Source organism: Pituophis catenifer, unplaced genomic scaffold, assembly GCF_029215685.1.
Source record: "Pituophis catenifer annectens isolate HBS135680 unplaced genomic scaffold, rPitCat1.0.hap2 SCAF_4, whole genome shotgun sequence".
NCBI lineage: Eukaryota > Metazoa > Chordata > Lepidosauria > Squamata > Colubridae > Pituophis > Pituophis catenifer.
Genome location: NW_027256884.1, coordinates 30,645,851 through 30,665,853, shown reverse-complemented (window position 1 = coordinate 30,665,853; position 20,003 = coordinate 30,645,851). Strand labels below are relative to the sequence as shown.

At 42.3% G+C, this 20,003-nt stretch overlaps 1 protein-coding gene across 1 annotated transcript in view; it reads right to left on the bottom strand.

The window, feature by feature from the left end:
- Window positions 1–20,003, bottom strand: part of ARHGEF7 (Rho guanine nucleotide exchange factor 7) — a 98,538-nt gene that overhangs the window by 40,360 nt on the left and 38,175 nt on the right. Inside the window, exons 4-9 of the mRNA XM_070944182.1 lie at window positions 12,121–12,251; window positions 11,096–11,297; window positions 8,993–9,081; window positions 3,566–3,660; window positions 3,000–3,095; window positions 1,962–2,084 (exon numbers count right to left, since the gene is read on the bottom strand). Of these exons, the coding sequence (XP_070800283.1) occupies window positions 1,962–2,084; window positions 3,000–3,095; window positions 3,566–3,660; window positions 8,993–9,081; window positions 11,096–11,297; window positions 12,121–12,251 (736 nt within the window). The remainder of the gene's footprint in view (window positions 1–1,961; window positions 2,085–2,999; window positions 3,096–3,565; window positions 3,661–8,992; window positions 9,082–11,095; window positions 11,298–12,120; window positions 12,252–20,003) is intronic.

The window sequence follows — 20,003 nt, the reverse complement described above, 5'->3', positions numbered from 1 at the left end:
TACATAAATACCAGCACTTTTTCCAACAATCAACTGTTATCAAAAATAAAATCTTAGCCCCACTTGCAATAATAGCATGCTGCTGAGCAATCTCTTCATGCAGTAACTTGAAAAGGTTTTTTAAAAATACATAACAGCAAGAAGAATAAAAACAGTTGCACTAGATCAGACCAAAGGTCCCACAAGCTCCCATGCAGCCTCTGATAGTGGCTAACCAGATTCTTCTAGAAAGTGCACAAAAAGACTTTAAGGCAATAATCCTTCTGCTATTCCCTTCCAAATATTTGGTATTTTGTGGCATTCAGCCTCTGAACTGCAGTGTTCTTCATAGTCATTTTTTTGTTTTAATTATTTATAAATTCTCTCTCAAACTACAGTATTTTTCCAAGGGAACATACAAAATATAACATTAAAAAATTAAAGTAATAATATTAAATGCAAAGACATGCCCAAACTCAAATACAATATTACTTCAACCAGCCATTCTACTATAAGATCTAAAAACAGATTTTCTATCATGTATTTATTAGATCTCTACCATCCATAAAAGCCATCAAAATGTTGCTTTAAATGTTTTAAAAGACATAGGCAGAAGACAATGAAAATCAAATGAAACACTAAGTAATTTAAAAGGCTAAAAATAGAGAGAATGCTAGCTTAAAAAAACTCTAAATGAAAAAAAAAAAAACGTCCATTGTTGGTAACATTTGAGAAGGCCTTTTCCCATCCAGTTAACAAACTGGGCTTCTAAAAATGCCTATTGTCTCAAAAAAGAAATCTCTCTTGTAGATCATAACTAGAATGTTTCATAAATTATCCTAAAACAACAAAACTGCTAACCTAAGCTTTTAAAACAGAATGGAAAAAACTTTTTAATGCTTGGTTTAAAAAATAGGAAAGAGACCACTATCTCATATCCAGTAGTGGGTTTCAAAAAATTTTACTACTGGTTATGTGGTTGTGGCTTAGTGGGCGTAGCATTGCTTGATGGCCATTTCTTGGTGGGCATGGCAGGGGAAGGATGCTGTAAAATCTCTATTCCCACCCCACTCCAGGCGAAGGATACTTTAAATCTCCATTCCCTCCCCATTCCAGAGGAAGGTTACTGCAAAATCCCCATTTCCTCCCGATCAGCTGGGACTTGGGAGGCAGAGAATAGATGGGGCGGGGCCAGTCAGCATTTTTTCTAGCGGTTCTCCAAACTACTCAAAAATTCCGCTACCGGTTCTCCAGAACTGGTCAGAACCTGCTGAAACCCACCTCTGCTCATATCCATTTGCCGAATTATCACTTATGATGAATTCATAAGCAAAGCTTCTTTTAGGTTACATTATAACTATCCAAATCCTTTGGGAAAAAATACAATCCAGAGGAACATATACAAAGCGTTTTTTGCTGAATCATTAAACAGCCTTGATTTTCAGTTGCCATACAGAGAAATAATCAAGAACAACCTTTGAAGCAATTGCATGTTTTAACTATTCAAAGAGAGGCACTTTGCATGCATTCTGCCTTATGAAGCACGTCTTTCGAAGGATTTGCATGACCTAATTAATATTGGTGCAAAGAATATATTAAGTAACTCAGTCCCAAACCATTCAAGATTTTAAAGTTTAATACCAACACTATTCATTTTCTATGATTCTATATATGGATATACTGGACTAGAGAAATCTTTGATGAAATCCAGCAGGGCTCTTTAATTTTAAATTAGCAAACTTTTATTGAAGAGAATGCCAAGCTACATATTTTAAAGGATCTATATTTATTTTCAAGTCCAACACAAAAACATTGTTATTTATGACTCAAACTTTTCAAATGCATTTCCACGACAACCAAATGAAAATACCAAGGCAATACGCTTATATTAGTTGCCAACATAATTTCTGAAACAGAGAAAAAGCAGCAAAACATAAATGTATATACTCTTCCTTATTTGTATCATTTCTAGGTGAACATACCTGTGTTCTGTAAGAACTGTTACTGCTGATGGGTGATTGGCACAATACATAAGGTATAAGTTTTTCATTTGTGGCATGAGATTTAGAAAGCAACCCCCAACCCTCTGTTGGGCTTCAGGCAACCTGAAATAAAACAGCATCAATGTACCTTTTTAAAATGATCTAAAACGCCTTCAAATTTATCAGGACACATGGCACCAATCTCAAAAGTCATATGAACATTCTTATTTGGATGGAAAGATAGTGAAAGAAACAAAGTAGCAGGAAATACTGTAGTTCTGTAAATTATTATTTAACATATCTGCATATCACTTTATAAAATTTTATTTTCAATCAACAATTAAAATACAGCAAACAATGTTATATTTTACACTAATTACTATTTGGTAGAATAATAATTCAATTCAGTTCAAGCCAACAATCAATTTTAAAAGTATGAAAAGGGGGAAAAGAAAAATAACCCCACTCTTAAAGTGAAGCTGGGTCTCCATTAGCTTCTGAAAAAAGTAATTATACATGGTTCCAGTGGTGAAATGTAAAATTTGTTACTACCTGTTCTATGGGCGTGGCTTTGGGGGTGGTGGTAATGTGACTGGGTGGGCGTGGCCAACTTTTTTATTTTTTACCTTTTAAAACCATTTTTTCTACAACCTTTTCGGCCGAGGTTGTAGAAGCATAATAAAAAAATGTTTTTAAAAGCCTCTGACGATCCCAGCTGAGTTGCCTGATTGGCAGAAGCTTTTTTTTTCCTTTTAAAAACATTTTTTTCTACAACCTCTTCGGCCGAAGGAACCTCAAAAGGGAGAAGGAAGTGAAGAAGAAGTTCAAGATTGCCTTGTCTTAATTCACTTGGTATGTTCTTGAGTCTGTTTCCTGACCTGGTCAGGAAGTTTCATTTTTGACTGGTTTTTAAATTTAATTTATTTTTTTATTTAGAAGATTTACATGGCCACCCACTCTTAGTGACTCTGGGCAACTTACAAACAATAAATACCCAACATAAAAGAATAAAAAACAATCCCCCCCCCCACTACTTACTTAGTGCATTCTTCTAAAGACTGTACAAGCATTTGTTGAAAAGAACTAATTTCTTCTAGGTTTCCCATTAAATATGAAGTATCTGCAGAATTTAATCTGTAACCAAAGAAATAAGGACATTAAAACAAAATACTTTTTTAAAAAAGCAACATCTTCCAAATTAGCCTGGGGCTGCTTACCGCACTACTAGGCAGTATGTAGGGTAGCTAAAGGACAGTTATGGAATGGGGAAATAAGTGGATGAGTTGGAGGCAGTCCCTTACCTTACCGAAGCTCTGGGCCATGAAGGACCAATCCTGCAATTCCACTTGGATTGGGTGGGCACTCATTTAACAACCCATAATTTTCAGTTAATGATTGTAATGATTGTAATCAGTATAGTACTGATTTGTACTATAAATCAGTTGGGTCACATAGATGTCTTGCTTTATGACTGCATTGCTTAGTGTAGGAAATTTTGGTCTCAATTGTGGTTGTAAATTTAGGGCTATGGTACTAACCACATCCAACACTGGTTCTGGATATCCCAACTAACTCGAACATTTTTTATGACCAAATGCACTTACTTTTCACTAGTTTGTAAGGGCCGTAGATAACTAGAAAGCATCGTCTGCAATTCCTTAGCATATTCATTTTCTGTTTCCAGAATATTCTGTAGCACCTACAACACATAAAAATTTAAATCAAAATGTTACAACTATGAAGAAAAAAACAAGAAGTGTTAGACATGAAAATTCTTTGAAAATGTTTTATTCTTCAGAAAAGGCTATGTGAAAAAGTGCAAATTCTCAACAGTATGCAATGAGCACAGAAAAGAGATAAAAATTAGAGGACTTGTCATAACTCAAAAGAAAAACTTGATTTGTAAGCATAAGGCTCAGCTTCAGATAGGCCTGGGAAATCTGAAACCCTAGAGAACTCATCTTTATCAGAATTATATTATATCAAAATTATATTACAGGATCTTAATAATATATTTCACAATTTAAAGAAATCCAAAATAAACAATCCAATAAGTAACATTTTGATAAAATCAATCAAACTGGATCAGTCTCCCAGGAGTCTTATAATCTTCAGATATTATACAATGCAGCCAATTTATAGCCTGCTTGGTATATCAAACAGTTATTCATGCCTGAATGAAAACCTGATGAAACAAGGGACAGACTAAACTATTTAAAACTGAGAATTTGTAGATTCTTTCATTAGTGCTGCTGAGCTCAGTTTGGAGGCCTTGAATAGGCCTATTCACTTGAAAAGGAGAGGAGGAAGGGAGACTATTTCTGAGTTCATTCTTTTGTTGGTAACTTGACTCCTGCCCCAAAGATTAAAATGCCTCCATTCTGCACTAAGCACTACGAATGACAGATGTTACAAAGAACCTATAAACTATGAAAACAGCAGTTTCAAAGTACAGTACTAAAAAGATTTGAAAACTACAAAAATCAGAAAGATTAGACCATTTAAATTTAGGAAAGTAAAATGCAAAAGCATACAATCAGCAGATTACTGAAAGAACGTTAGGCTAAACAACAGAAAATCAGCAAACCGTTTTCTAATCCAAGAAGAAATTAGGTAATGATTGACTTAAATTGTGGGAAGGGGAGTCTAAAACAAGGATCCACGAAGCAACTCATCCAGCCAGGTTACTGCTACTAATACACTCTGGTGTGTATTAGTTGTGTAATTGCACAGATCAAATTGCTATTTAGACAATAATCATAAAAAGGCATTTAATTTAAATATGTTTTCCATTCAACTATCTTTTTAGGGGTTAATAAAGTATTTTTGAAGTTAAAATAAATAGTTACCTTCTCTAATTTGAACAAAGATTATATCAATAAAACAATTTAATACTGAAGATGAATTAACAAACAATAACAATTTAATCAAAGCAAAGTGCATCTTTCTCAATTCTCAAAAAAGGGCTCAATTCTTTAAATCATCTTACATTTCTCACATTCACGAAAAACTGCTTAAAAAGTCTTTTTAATTTTAGGATTCATACAAACATTTTCTTCAAAAATTCATACATGTTTATTTTTTACACTCTTTTACACAGGTGCCATATTTATGGCAATGCAGAGAAAACCGAGCGCTATAATTGCAGCAGTAAAACTGTAAATACATTAGTACAGCACATTTTACATGGCTGCACTTAATAATTTCTGATGTCCCCATCATGTTTCCACTTTACTAATCACCTTTCTCCTCTTTCCTGTTTTCTGCACATTCAGACTGCTACAAGACCCCATTATATTCCAAACCTGATTCTGAAAACTTCATCACCAGTTCATGAAATTAGATACTAAATGTGGATTGCTCTCACAGACATGGTAACATTTTACAATGTGGAAAATAAATGAAACGCCCAGAGAATCCAGTGTGAGCGATTCAGAAAAAAATAAAGTACATCAAAAGTTCATTCACACAAAGCCTAGCTATTCTCCCTAAAGCAAAAGCTCTTGTTCAGCATTTCTTTAAAACTGAATTTCTTAAAGGGATCTTCCACTGTTAGGTATGCCGAAAGCCAGATCTAGTTCTCAAAAACATGAAATATAAAATATATTTCCTAATGATGAAATTTGTCATTTTACATATTTAGGAACTATTGCTGAAAACAAAGGTGCATGATTTCCTATCCAGACTGCATATATGTCTCCATCCACGGATCAGATGAATCTTTTTTAAAAATCTAGTTTATACAGAATATGGAATGATTTATTTATTTATTTTATTTTATTTATATACCGCCCTTCTCCCAAAGGGACTCAGGGCGGTGTACAGCCAGAATAAAATCCACAAAAATAAAATTTAAAAACAGTCTAAAAATATTAAATAGTTTGGCCCGTAATTAAAATAAACAACCCAATTTAAATAATTTAAGAAGAATAAAATTTAAAAAATTAGGCCAGCCCGGCTTGTTGAAATAAGAGCGTCTTGAGGGCCCGGCGGAAGGTGTGCAAGTCGGGAATCCTCCGCATCTCGGGGGGCAATTCGTTCCAGAGGGCAGGAGCCCCCACAGAGAAGGCTCTCCCCCTGGGGGTCGCCAGCCAACATTGCTTGGCCGATGGCACCCGGAGGAGCCCCTCTCTGTAGAGCGAGTTGGCCAGTGGGAGGCTATTGGTAGCAGCAGGTGGTCTTGTAAATATCCGGGTCCTAAGCCATGGAGCACTCTAAAGGTGGTAACCAATACCTTGAATCGCACCCGAAGGACCACTGGAAGCCAGTGCAGCTCGCGCAGGAGAGGTGTTACATGGAAGTGCCATGACGTTCCCATAACCACCCGCGCGGCCGCATTCTGGACCAGTTGGAGCCTCCAGGTGCTCTTCAGGGGGAGCCCCATGTAGACAGCATTACAATAGTCCAGGCAGGAAGTGATGAGGGCATGAGTGACCGTGCGTAGGGAGTCCCGATCCAGAAAGGGATGCAACTGGCGGATCTGATGAACCTGATAGAAAGCCCCCCTGGCCACGGTCGTCACGTGTTCTTCTAAGGACAGCCGTGCATCCAGGAGGACACCCAAGTTGCGAGCCCTCTCCGTGGGGGCCAACAACTCGCCCCCAATAGTCAAAGATGGCATCACCTGACTATATCAGGACGCCGGAAGCCACAGCCGCTCAGTCTTGGACGGGTTGAACTTGAGTCTGTTTCTCCCCAAATCAAAGATCCATAATCCTTGTACATACATTTCACATTCTGAAATAATTCAATATACTGTAAAATTTAACTTTGTAGCTCTATAGCGAGTTTATTTAATATTAACCTGGATGATATTATACCGGTTTCAAAAAAAGCTAGAAAAATAATTACTGTATCATTAAACAATTATAGTCTTAATTCCTGGGACACTGGCCACTGCACCCACTGTTTTAGCTCTACAAGAGATATCAAAGAAAATGTCTGGATGAATTTTAATTTTCTGGAAAATATCAGCTAAGCAGGTCTCCTGAATAAAAAAAAACAAACACCTGTTGTAGATTTTAATGCACAATCTGTCATATGGCAAAAAGCATTAATTTGTTATTTTGTCAATCACACGGTCTCACTCTAAAAGCTGTTGTGAGATTTTCTAGGCTCCAACAGATGTTCAAGAAAGATAATTATTTTCTATCAAAAATGTGGTACAGGTAATATAACCTCATCACAGATGATGAAGGCATACTGACTAAACTATTAAATATATAATATCTGTTTTTATCTCTTTACACCTACCAGCATCTTGTTCATCTTTTTTTCCATTTTAAGATTATACAGTTGGAGGTTGGATGAAGAAATAAAAACCCTTCATCCTTACCAATTTTTCCAATTTTGGAATAGGTGGCAAAAATGGTAAATTTTTACTATCATTTTGCCACTTTCTGAAAAAAAGACTAGAAATGCAAACAAGAGTTATAGACAATTCTTAGTGAACCATCTGGATCTTCAATTAACAGAAAAAGTGTGTTAAGAAAATGAAAAATGGTGTTATATCAAACATGGGGCATTCATGATTATCAACCAGCCCATTTAGTGCATAGATAAAGACTAATACTAAAATGAAAAATTAGAATCAGTATAATATTCCAGTGTATCCATTATACTTGCTGCTAGTTCTCAGGAAATTTCTAAAATCTTTTGAGCCAGCAAGATAAATATAGATAGAACTGTAAAGGTAGGCTCATTCTATTAATAACATCAAAAAGGTGGCATGGATACAGCCTCTGGGAGCATAGCCCCGTCCAGTAAAAAAATACTACTAAAGCAAAATGCTTGATGCCAATGGTATTGACACAGTAATGATGTTATATAATAGCTTTGCGACTGATGAGGAATATTCAAGAAGCAGAACAGTAGTACAATTCTGTGTATGTCTTATGGTACCAATTTAGCAATGCTGGGTTTTTAAGATAATTTAAATGCAGTATTAGGTATGTATCAACAGTTATCCATAGTTGTATCCTACCCTCAGCAGTGTTCGACAAAGACAGTATTCAGATACACAGACAAGACTGCATAGTATGTGAATCTTGGGCTCTGCAACTAATAGGAAAAAGTTGGGGAATGGTGTAATGCAGGAACTAGTTAATATGGACATCTGCAAATTCAACAATGACTGCAACTTTAAGGCCTCATTCTCAGAAGATTGATGGAAGACTTGAAAGGTAATAGCAGGGAGTCAGTTCAATAAATATTTGACCAAAAAGGCAGGAACAGAGGGAGTCACATACTCCCAGAGAGACTGAAGCCTCGAGGTCTATTAACCAAAAATGAAAGAGAATAAGTAACAATTTAAGTAATAAGCAATAAAAATGGAAAATAGAAAACAAAATCAGAAAGCAGAGAAAAACAAACTAAAAAAAATAGGCATGCGATTGACTTCAGAATGAGGAGCAAATGCAGTTTACACAAGGCGGCAAATTCAGCACTCAAATGAGAACTTATCTGGAATACAATGTGTTTTCTGAAGTGAAGCAGGTAGATTTCCAGCCTCTCCCCTATAAACACTCCTTACCAGGCTACTGCACAGACATCAAACCTATCTGCTGCATGAGACCATAAGGAAATAAGGACTAATAGTGGACATACAGTAACCGTGCAAAATATTATTCAGCATCAGCCTTCAGTATTTATTATACAATTTTTTTACTATATAAATTTATATAATCACCAAATTCAGAGATAGGTGACCCCGGATGGCTTATAACATTAAAAAAAATAGGCTGTATAATTTTTAAGTTTGGTCCTTAAACACATGACCTGCAGAATACACAAACAGAAGATGGAAATGGATGCCAAGTCTTCTGGATTGTAAAATCAGATGAGAGATGAAATTCCTGGGTCTTGGCTGGTCACAAGGTAAACATGGCTAATTCTTAAGGTACCGCTGACTTTATTGTTTTAAATATGTATAGGTCCTGCAGATTTCTATCCTTTGGAAAAATACACTGATTTCAATGTACAAGCCTACACAAAAACCAACTGTTAAATAAGATTCACATAAAGTCACTCACCACATTGTAATAGCTTTTGCTAATAGCAGTTGTATCAAACCCTTTTGGAGGACTTTTCAAGCTTCCTGATTTGGGAGAGACAGGTTTTTCTGAAACAAAGATTATTTCAGCAATAAAATATATTTTCACATCTTAAAACCTGGTACTCAAACAATGCACTCAAGACAATATTCAGATTGATTTAAGTTACATACTGAACTTACCGCATTTTTCAGAGTATAAGACGCACCTTTTCCCTCCTAAAAGAGGGTGAAAATTTAGGTGTGTCTTATACACCGAATGTAGCCCTGCCCACCCACTGGCCCCCATCCTTTAGCCTCTTCTTCCCAGCAGTTACCTCCTTGCAGCAAACAGCAAGAAAAAACAGCTTCAGCACAGACTAATTAGCACAAGTTGATTGGATTGGCCTCCTGACTCTCAGCTGATTTGCTCTCAGCTGTTTTGCGCAGGGCTCTGCTGCTTGCTCCAAGGAGGTAAATTGCTGCAGATTTTTTTTTCCCCTTGTGCTAATCAAGCTATGCTGAAAACGAAAATGAAAGTAAAGCAGGCTGTTTGCTGTAACGAGGCAAAATTGCTCAGAGGCAGAGGGAGATTTCTTTTTCTTCTTTTCCTCACCAAAAAAGGTAGGTGCATCTTATAGTCTGGAGCGAATTATACTCCGAAAAATATGGTATATAAGTTAAAGTTATTACGTAAGTTCAGTGGGGCCCAGTCAAGATATAGCAAAACCTTTTTGCCTATGAGCTCTATTTCACCCTTCCTTTTCCAGTAAGGAAAAGATGCAGAAAAAATGCCAGGAAATTTTTATTTACACAACTTTGTGAAATCACAGCTGCCAGTTCTTTAGCTGGTGTTGGCCTTCATTCGTATCAAGTTCTTTCCAAGTATCTTGGATATTGTAATGTATTGGTATTATTATATTAATTTATTTAATACATTTCTCCACTGGAATTGGACAGCTAATAAATTCAAATAAATAAAGTAATTATTTACTCGTCAGTTCAGTAAGGCGGTAGATGTGATGTGCCGGTGCCTGGAGGCTGTGAGGATCTGGATGGGAGTCAACAGGCTCAGACTTAACCCAGACAAGACCAAATGGCTCTGGGTATTGCCCCCTAAAGACTATGTCGATTGTCCATCCTTGGTTCTGAGGGGAGAGAAAGTGCCCCCCTCAGAACGGGCTCGCAATTTGGGTGTCCTTCTAGACTCATAGCTGAGATTGGAACAACATCTGACAGCTGTAGCTAGGGGGACCTTTGCACAGGTTTGTCTGGTGCACCAATTGCGACCCTACTTGGATCAGGAGGCTCTCCTCACAGTCACTCATGCCCTTGTCACCTCACGGTTAGATTATTGCAACACACTCTACATGGGGCTACCCTTGAAAAATGTTCGGAGACTACAGTTGGTCCAGAATGCAGCCACATGAGTTATAGTGGGTGCACCTAGATACACCCACATTACACCAATTCTCCGCGAGCTGCTATCGGTCTCTGGGCGCAATTCAAGGTGTTGGTTATTACCTTTAAAGCCCTACATGGCTCAGGACCAGGCTATCTTCGACACCGCCTTCTACCACATAGCTCCCAGCAACCGGTAAGATCCCACAGAGTCGGTCTCCTCCGGGTCCCGTCAGCTAAACAATGTCAGCTGGCGGGCCCGCGGGGGAGGGCCTTCTCTGTGGCTGCCCCAGCTCTCTGGAACCCATTACCTCCTTAAGTCCGGACCACCCACACTCTATTGGCCTTCCAGAAAGCGGTGAAGACTTGGCTCTTCCGGCAGGCCTGGGGCCGTTGATCTTGTTATAGTGATCTTGCAAGACCCTGCCACAAATTGGAGTGTATGTGTTTTAACGTTTTAATGTCTTCTTTTAACTTTTGTATGGGATATTGTTGCATTGTTTTATTCTCTGTTGTAAGCCACCCAGAGTCCCTTGGGAGTTGGGCAGCATAGAAATGCGACAAAATTAATTAATTAATTAATTAATTAATTAATTAATTAATTAATTAATTAATTAATTAATGTAAATTTGCATTTTATATTCCTAGATAGCTACTAAACTTATTTTAAGATTATTGAGAAAGGCAGACTCTTGAAACTTACCACTGGATTTTACTTCTCGCACATAATTGCTGGGAAACCATCCTGTTTTGCCATTGTGAGTTCCTTCCCACCAGCCTCCTTCTTCTACTCTTGTAACATGGATAATATCTCCTTTTGTAAAAGAAAGTTCATCTTCATTTGTCTGTTGAAAATTAAATTTAGCTCTTACCACTAGTTGGTGGTTGCTGTTATCTGTCATATCCTAGAAATGATGAGACCAGTAAAATAATAACGGTTTAGGTACTTTTCAAAAGAACAAATATTCAGATAAAAATTTAACAATGAATTGTAAGGTAAAGCTACCATAACTGCTTCTTCAACCTACATGCACATATGATTCTATAATTTTTAAAAAATATATAATCAACCTTTCAACTATATAAAACCCTAACAAGTTACTGCTTTGATAATATTGACTGCATTAGAACTGGTTTTTAAGTTCTAACTTATAAGACCACGGCAAATCAAACTGATACTTATTTGAACAATATTATCATTTTGTCATATGTGTTTATCAAATAGTTTATGGGTATAGAGCTGTTGTTGATTTGTACTGTAGGAACTTCATTTTTAGCTGAAATTGAAACAACTAACCAATATTCTAGTGGTAAACTGGCATATTTAAGACTTTTTAAAAACACATTAAGTATACAGATTTAGGCTGATGAACGGTAGCTCATAATGAACAAGATGAAATTAAAATTGTTGTGCCTACAGTAAAGACATTCTAGGACTCCCTGGCTAGATTCCAATACAGTTAAATACACTGAAGCTCATTTATTTCAAAATACTTCATTATAAATTAATACATTGGACACGACTGTAATCTATCTCAATGCAGCAGCATTTGAAAGAAGATATTGCTTCTTGTTGTGTCTCAAAAAAAACAAATAAGAAAAACAATGTAAAAATCTTGGACACCTTAGGTGAGAAACAAACTATCAGCTATCAATCTGGGACAAGTTTTTCACTTTGCAGCTCTGATTAAGGAAAATAAAAAGGTATTAAAATGTGTTAATGCTTACCAGACTTCTATACTGGCCTTGAAAAAGTTTTGAAGTTCTACTGTGTAAAGACTGGGATCCCAAGGAATCAAAAGACTTTATCCGGTGAGATGATGGCCTTGCACACACAGAATCACTCCCTAAACCAATATCTGAAAAAAATGTTATATGTATATAACATTTAAATGTTAACCTATTACTTTATATATAATGTTACATTTATTTTTAGGAAATATATTTACATAGGTATAGGTGTACTTCAATTCACTTATTCCTCAAATTTGTAAATTGGATGTCCTTCATGAATATACATTGCAACCCAAAGTGCACTAGATCGGACGTTGGCTTACCTGAACGTCCCTTTTAGGAGTGCTGCGACCACTGTCCATGGCTGGGGATCTTCACTCCAGATCTTGACATTAACTGAGTGAGAGCTGTAAAACTCTCCCTATTAAGGCACGCCTCCAATCCCATGATCCTCCAGTCTATCACGAAGACACAACAAGACTCCCAGGAAAAGGTCCAACAGCGGGTCCAGGAAACAGGCAAGAAAACACTGCAGACAGTCTGAAAGAAAACTGCAACAGCAGAACATAACGGAACAACAAGGGAGGGAATGGACAGTGGTCGCAGCACTCCTAAAAGGGACGTTCAGGTAAGCCAACGTCCGTTTTCCAGAGTGCTGCTCCCACTGTCCATGGCTGGGACATACCCAAGCTCAAAAACTAGGGCGGGAGACTGGATGCCCCCAACCCCTTGCCCAATACCACACTCTGCAAAACTCGTCGCCCAAAGGCAGCATCTGAAGAAGCGTACGAGTCAATCCGATAGTGACGAATAAACTGTGACACCGAGGACCACGTGGCAGCTCTGCAAATGTCCTCCACTGAAGCCTGAGTCGCCCAAGCAGCGGATGTGGCTGCGCTGCGGGTGGAGTGCGGAAGGATGCGCCCCGGAACGGGTTTCGCTGACAACTCATATGACAATGAGATACACGCCCGGAGCCACCTTCCCACTGTGGCCGCTGAAACCTTCTGTCCCATCGAGCCCGGGTGAAAGGAGACCAGCAGAGCCTCCGTCCGGCGAAATGTAGAAGTCCGGCGAATGTATATACGAAGTGCCCGTCTGACATCTAACTTGTGCCAACGCCGTTCCGTCGAGTTCCGCGGGGACGGGCAGAAGTTGGGTAAGGAGAGTTCCTGCGCTCGGTGAAAGTGCATGTTTACTTTCGGAATGAACGTAGGATCAAGCCTGAGAATCACAACACTTTCTCGAAACATACAAAGGTCTTCCCGAATTGAGAGCGCCGAGAGCTCCGACACCCTCCTTGCCGAAGTGATGGCTAACAAAAACACGGTTTTAAGCGACAGATGTTTCAAGGAAACCGACCTCAGCGGCTCGAAGGGAGGAGACGTCAGGGCCTGCAACACAAGTGGTAGGTCCCAGGTAGGGTATCTGTGTACCGGGGGAGGAGACAAGTTCGTTGCGCCATGAAGAAATCCTCTGATGAGTGGATGTCTAGAGAGAGAGTCGTAAGGCGGACATTTCAAAACAGTGGAAAGAGCCGCAGTCTGACGCCTCAACGTCGCAGGGGCCAGACCCTTTCTGAGACCAGAGTGGAGAAATTCCAAGACTTCCTCAACTGTCGCAGACGTAGGATCCACATGGTTCGACACCCCCCAGGTGCAGAAGGATCTCCAGGAAGCCTCATAAATCCGGCACGTGGATGGCCGTCTGGCAGCTTGAATAATTTCCACAACACCGTCAGACAAATGTGATTTCTTTAGGATGACGCGTTCAAGCGCCAGACGGCCAATTGGAGCCATTGAGGCTCCGGATGACACACGGCCCCTTGAAGAAGTGACACTTGATGGGGTGGAATCACCCAGGGCGGAGCCACGGAGAGGTCGACGAGGTCTGCATACCAAGCCCTGCGAGGCCAATTGGGAGCGACCAGGATTAGATCCGCCTGTTCTCGTAGCAATTTCCTCACAACGCGTGACAGCAGAGGAATGGGTGGAAACGCATAGAGAAGGCCCCTCGGCCATTGGCACCTCAGGGCATCGTGATCCGCCGCTGATGGGTCTGGGTACCGGGAGACGAATCGAGGGAGGTGAGAATTCTTCCTGGAGGCAAACAGGTCCATCACTGGTGTCCCGAACCTGTGGCAGATCTCTTGAAACAGACGAGGGTGGAGTTGCCACTCTGCCGGGTCGATCCGTTCCCGGCTGAGCCAGTCGGCCCTCACATTGTCCACCCCCGATATGTGTTCGGCCTTTATAGATCGTAGATGGCGTTCCGCCCAGCCGAAGAGATGTTCCGCCTCGAACATTAGAGACCTTGACCTGGTGCCTCCTTCTTTGTTGATGTGCGCCTTTGCTGTCGTGTTGTCGGTAAGGATGAGTACGTGGCGCCCTTCCACCGACGTCTTGAGATGTTGTAACGCCAGTCTGATTGCCCTCAACTCGAGCAGATTTATGCTGCATTGTTGTTCCGACGGGGACCATCTGCCCTGCACCACCAGTTCGCCGAGATGAGCCCCCCAACCTCGTAGGCTGGCATCCGACGTCAAGGTCAGCCTCTCCGGCTCCAGAAAGTCGCAGCCTTCCAGAGTCGCCGGCGACAACCACCAGGTCAGAGACAGGCGCGTCTGAGGGGGTAAGTATACTCGGAGGTTCGAAGCCGAGCGGCCCGACCGTTGGTAGGGCAGAAGGAACCACTGCAGCGCTCGGGAGTGTCTGCGTGCCCACGGAACGATGTTGTAGCAGGACACCATTTTCCCGAGCAGTTGAGCCAGGAGCACGAGAGGTACCTTCTCCAGGGCTTGAATGCGAAGAAGTAGGTCTGTGAGGCTCCGAGTCCTGTCTGGGGAGAGAAAAACTCGCCCCTTGACAGAGTCTATTAGGGCACCAAGGTGAATCAGACTCGTTGTTGGAACAAGGGTGCTCTTCTCGAAGTTCACCGAGAACCCGTGTCGTTGAAAGGTGTCCAGGACAAGACCCCGGTCCCGGGATGCCTGTGCCGGAGAGGAGGATAATATCAGGACATCGTCGAGATAACACATCACTCGAACAGGAAGTTGACGGAGAGAGGCGGCCACCACCGCTACCAGCTTCGTGAACGTGCGGGGCGCAGAGGACAGGCCGAATGGCATCGCCCGGTACTAAAAATGCCTCCCATCGTACTCGAACCTCAGGAAACACCGATGGTCGGGATGCACCGGAACATGCAGGTAGGCTTCCTTGAGGTCCACCGATTGGAGCAAATCCCCTCTCCGAACCCCTGCCAGGATGGAGCGAAGTGAGTGCATCTTGAATTTGTGATACGCCACGGACAGGTTCAAGATCTTTAAGTTCAGGATACCCCGCCAACCCCCGGAAGTTTTGGGGACAAGAAAAAAGGTTGAGTAGAAACCTGAACCCCATTGAGTTGATGGAACAGGTTCTATCGCTTCGATGCTCAGAAGATGGGCAATTTCCTGCAGCATCAGTTGGTGACGATCCGGAGATGACGGGACCGGGCATGGAACGAAGCGAATCGGCGGGGTTCCAACGAATTCGATGGATAGACCTGAGAAAATGGTGCGCAGCACCCAAGAATCCTTTGTGGACCGGGCCCATTGGGGATAAAAAAGTTGTAGTCTCCCGCCGATGGGACCCGGAAGAAACGAGTCATTTGCCTCTGCGAGGCGGTCTGAAGTTTGAGCCACGAAAGGGGCGCTTGGATTGAGGCTGGAATCTGCTCCTGTCGCGAAAGGAATCCCTTCCTTGAGGCCGCTCCGGACCGGAAAAGTATGACCTGCGGGAGGAAGGACCGCCCGAACCCTGAAAGGAACGAAAAGGCGGGCGCTGGCTGTACGGGGTGTATTTTCTCTCCGTACGGCGGTACGAAGTCGGAAGTATCTTTCTTTTGTCTCGGTCTTCTATCAGGAGCGGATCCAGAGCAGGCCCGAACAGGTCCGGTGCCTTATAGGAGGCGGATGCCAGCCTCCACTTGGCCTTGAGGTCGGCCTTCCAATGGCGAAGCCAGAACAGGCGCCTGGAAGAGACAGTGGATGCCAGAGCCCGGGATGCGAACTTCACCGAATTCAGGGACGCATCTGCCGAATACTCGGTGGCAGCAACAATCTTATTTATGTCCTGGTGTAACCGGGTCTCTTCCGGGGGGAGCCTCTGTTGGAGTTGTTTCAACCATATCAGCGAGGCTCTATTAAAGAAAGATGTTGCTGTTGCCGTTCTGATTGCCCAGGAGACCGCCTGATGTGACCTGCGAAAGGCCAGCTCCGATCTGCGGTCCTCTGATCTAAGGCCATCCAGGGAGTCAGTCGAGACTAAGGTGTTGGAAGCTAAGGAAGCTACTGGTTGGTCCACCTTGGGAAGAGCTAACAAATCTTCAAGCTCAGGAGCGGCACAGTATAGTTTCCTATCAAGAGTGCTGGGCGATGTCATAGAGCCGGGTTGCCCCCAAGGGGACTGCAGAACATCCAGGAACAGGCGGGGGCACGGGATCACATCCTTGTCAGGTTTAGCAGACAGAAACAAGGCGTCGTGGGGTCCCGTGGACGTCGAAGCGCCAGACTGGTCCGTGCCTGAGGATGTGAAATTGGTAGTAATGCGCGCCTTATGTAACAACGATTTGAACATAGAAGGCCGAAACAACCCCGTAAAGGATGGGGATTCCGCCGGTAAGTCCTCATCATCCGAAAATTCTATGTCCTCCGGGCATTCTTCACCGTGGTCGGATTCAGCGCGTGAAGAAGAAGAGGTCGGTCTCTTGGCCCCCTGGTGTGAAAGGACCTGATGAGACCGCTGCGGAGGCGGACTTGCAGGAAGAGGTGGAGGATTTTGCGACGCCTGATGAAGGCCAGCTGCCAGAAATGAAGAAAATGCAGATGAGAACAGCGCTTGCAGGTCCTGATGCATAGGTAGAATCTCCCCATCAGGGCCACGGAGACCAGCGGCAGTTGGGGTAAAGGAGGCCTCTGGCGTAGGACGAAGGGGCCTCTGGGAGGTGGATAGTCCCACACCCGAGACATCCGGTAAGGATTGAGAGACGCCTTTAGACAGGCGTAAGCGCTCATCTCGGTGGACAGAAGGCGGAGCAGGTTGTTCTGGAGACGAAGGCGGGGACCCGGAGGAGGAAGAATCCCCAGCAGCCGCAATAGAGGCGGAGTGCTGCGTGGCGTCCGTGCCAAGGCCAACTTCTGCCACCGCCGCCAATCTTGCCTTGTCCCACTGCTTCTCCAGCGCCCTATGGCGGCGCTGGGCATCCTTGTCCACTGCCTTGGAGGCCTTAGATTTATGAGAAGAGCGGCTGGAGGGTGCCAACTGCCTCCGAGAAGACTTTTTGGCCCGCTTGGGTGAGACACGTGGTGGGCTATGTTCTGGTTCCATGTCCGACGAGAGAGCCTGGTCCGCCATAATCAAAATTTTCAGGCCAAGGCCGACCAACCGAGGCGCGGCACTGGCGGGAGAAAGGTCTCAGTCTCCCCTGAGAATAATTATTATAATTGGTTTTTCTTTCTTTCTTCTTCTTTTTTTTTTTTTTTTTAATATGTACAGCCCGAAATCAAAAGGACCAAAGGCTATACTTGGCAGGAGTCATTTTTTTTTATATATATATATATATATATATGTACAGCCAGAAGCAAAAAGCTCAAAAGTCTATGCTTTGCAGTTTTTCTTTTTCTTTTTTTTTTTTTTTTTTTAAAATCAACTATGTACACGAAAAAACACAGTCACCAGGTGAAGGAAGGGCTTTTGGGGCTGTATTTAGTCCTACAGCAGCCACCCGTCGTAAAATGGGAGCCCGTCAGAGGAGAGGGGCAGCTAGTATAAAAGGGCCCAAATCCTGCAGTCTAGCCCACACACAAAATGGCGGGCGCCGGAGATGACCGAAAATGGCGGGCGCGCCAGCAGTGACAAAATGGCACCTGATCCACTGTCTCGGCAAGTCCAACAGAAAAAAATGGCGGGCGCCCCAACACGATCTGAAACTGCGCCCGCCGTTGCCAGCCGCCCTGAGAGGCCCCGGAGTCACTCACGCCGCTCGTGTGCTCTGTCCAGCCGCCAACTAGTAAATCTGCCAAAAGCGGAGGGCGCGCCTCGAGACGACGCACCTCCGCGGTAGCTGTTAACGACGCGGCTCCGAATGGCGGCAGGCCTGCGCGCCAATTTTGCCTCTTCCGGCAAGTCCGCTCGGCAATGTAGAAGAGCGGGGAGTGCGCCCGAAGCGACGCTAACCCCGAGGCCGCTGCTGGCAGCAGAAAAGGGAGGCAGGGATGGCCGCAAGCCTGCGCGCCTGTCCCACTCCCGCGGCCAAAGTCCACGAGCCGGATCCGCCCCGAAGAGTCGGAATCCGGCGGCTGCGATCCCGCAGGCGAGGGCGGCCCTGCGGCACACCACACGCTTCCAGCAGCCCGTCAGAAGAAACAAGCAGGTCGCGAAGGAAAGCTAATCAAAAATAAAGAAAAAAATCTAAACGAGAGAAGAGGCAGGGAGAGAATAAGGGGAAATTTGGTAGAAATTAAGGCCAAATATCACAGCTCAGAAAATTCACTACAGTTCTTGTCAGTAACTGAGTGATAGACTGGAGGATCATGGGATTGGAGGCGTGCCTTAATAGGGAGAGTTTTACAGCTCTCACTCAGTTAATGTCAAGATCTGGAGTGAAGATCCCCAGCCATGGACAGTGGGAGCAGCACTCTGGAAAAGCACCAGGGAAGATACAGGATGGGAGATGATCTCTATCAATTGGAGGGAACTCAAAAGTATCAAAACAAAAAAACCACTACTTCTTAACTTTTAAAAAATAGTCAAAAACTAACCAAAGGCTATGTCTGCTACCCTTGTAAAGTTTAAGGCTGGAAGCAAAAACTATTGCACAGAAGTAATCCTGAACCCCACTGGATTTGAAAGTTAAGATGGACGTTACCTTGAGCCTCCAGTTTAAAAAGTGAACAGAAACTGGTTTCTCTATAAACTAGTTCTTTAAACCCAATTTCTCTTCTTTTAAAATACCCAAATTAATCTGCAATACAATCATTATAATGCTTCTTTTAGAACAATCTTCCTTAATGGTGCAGTCCCTCCAGATGTGATGGTATATTGGCTGAGAATCCTGAAATGTGTTAATATCTGGAGGGCATTGGGTTTTATAATAGCTGCACCAAAATTTACGCATATAATTTCTCAGATTACATTTAAAAGGAATCCTGCTTCTATATGTGATTTTCAAATGGATACAGAACAAAATCTGGGAGAAGCAATATTCCAGAAGAGTAAATTTAATAATTCATTATATATTTTTATTAGTCTAAATCAGAATACCCCAATTCAACAGTTTCCAGATCAATCACACTATAAATCCCATCATTCAGTCAGAATCTAAGCCAACTAAGAAATGTTCAGTCATTTAATATGTCAGGTACTAGATTGGAAAAAGCTGATCTTAATGTTCAGCCTATCCTTCCTTCATTTAAGTCAGCTGAATTTTCAGCCTCACTTCATTGTACAGAAAAGCACATGCTACTGAAACCAATGGGATTTGTACACACAAAGCAGTGCTTAAATGTATCATGTAGACTCTGAATCCATTTCGCAACTTACTCTGTCTTTCCTTTGGAGACCAAAGTTTAGAAAGTTATCTACAGCTCTGGTACCTGGAACTAGGAAAAGGCAGAAGAAGCTCAGTCAATGTTGAAGCTATTTCTGCTAGGGCTGAACAGCACTCCTCTGAAAGCAAAAGGGTACTTCAAAACAGAGGAGTTTAAATTAAATAAAAAATTTAGCTAAATGATTCCAAGAAAAGGCATGGCTACTTTAAAGCATTGCAGACAGATGTTATGTTCATGCTGCCATGTACTTTAAAGCCCCAGTATACCTTTGAATTTGAAGTACTATATA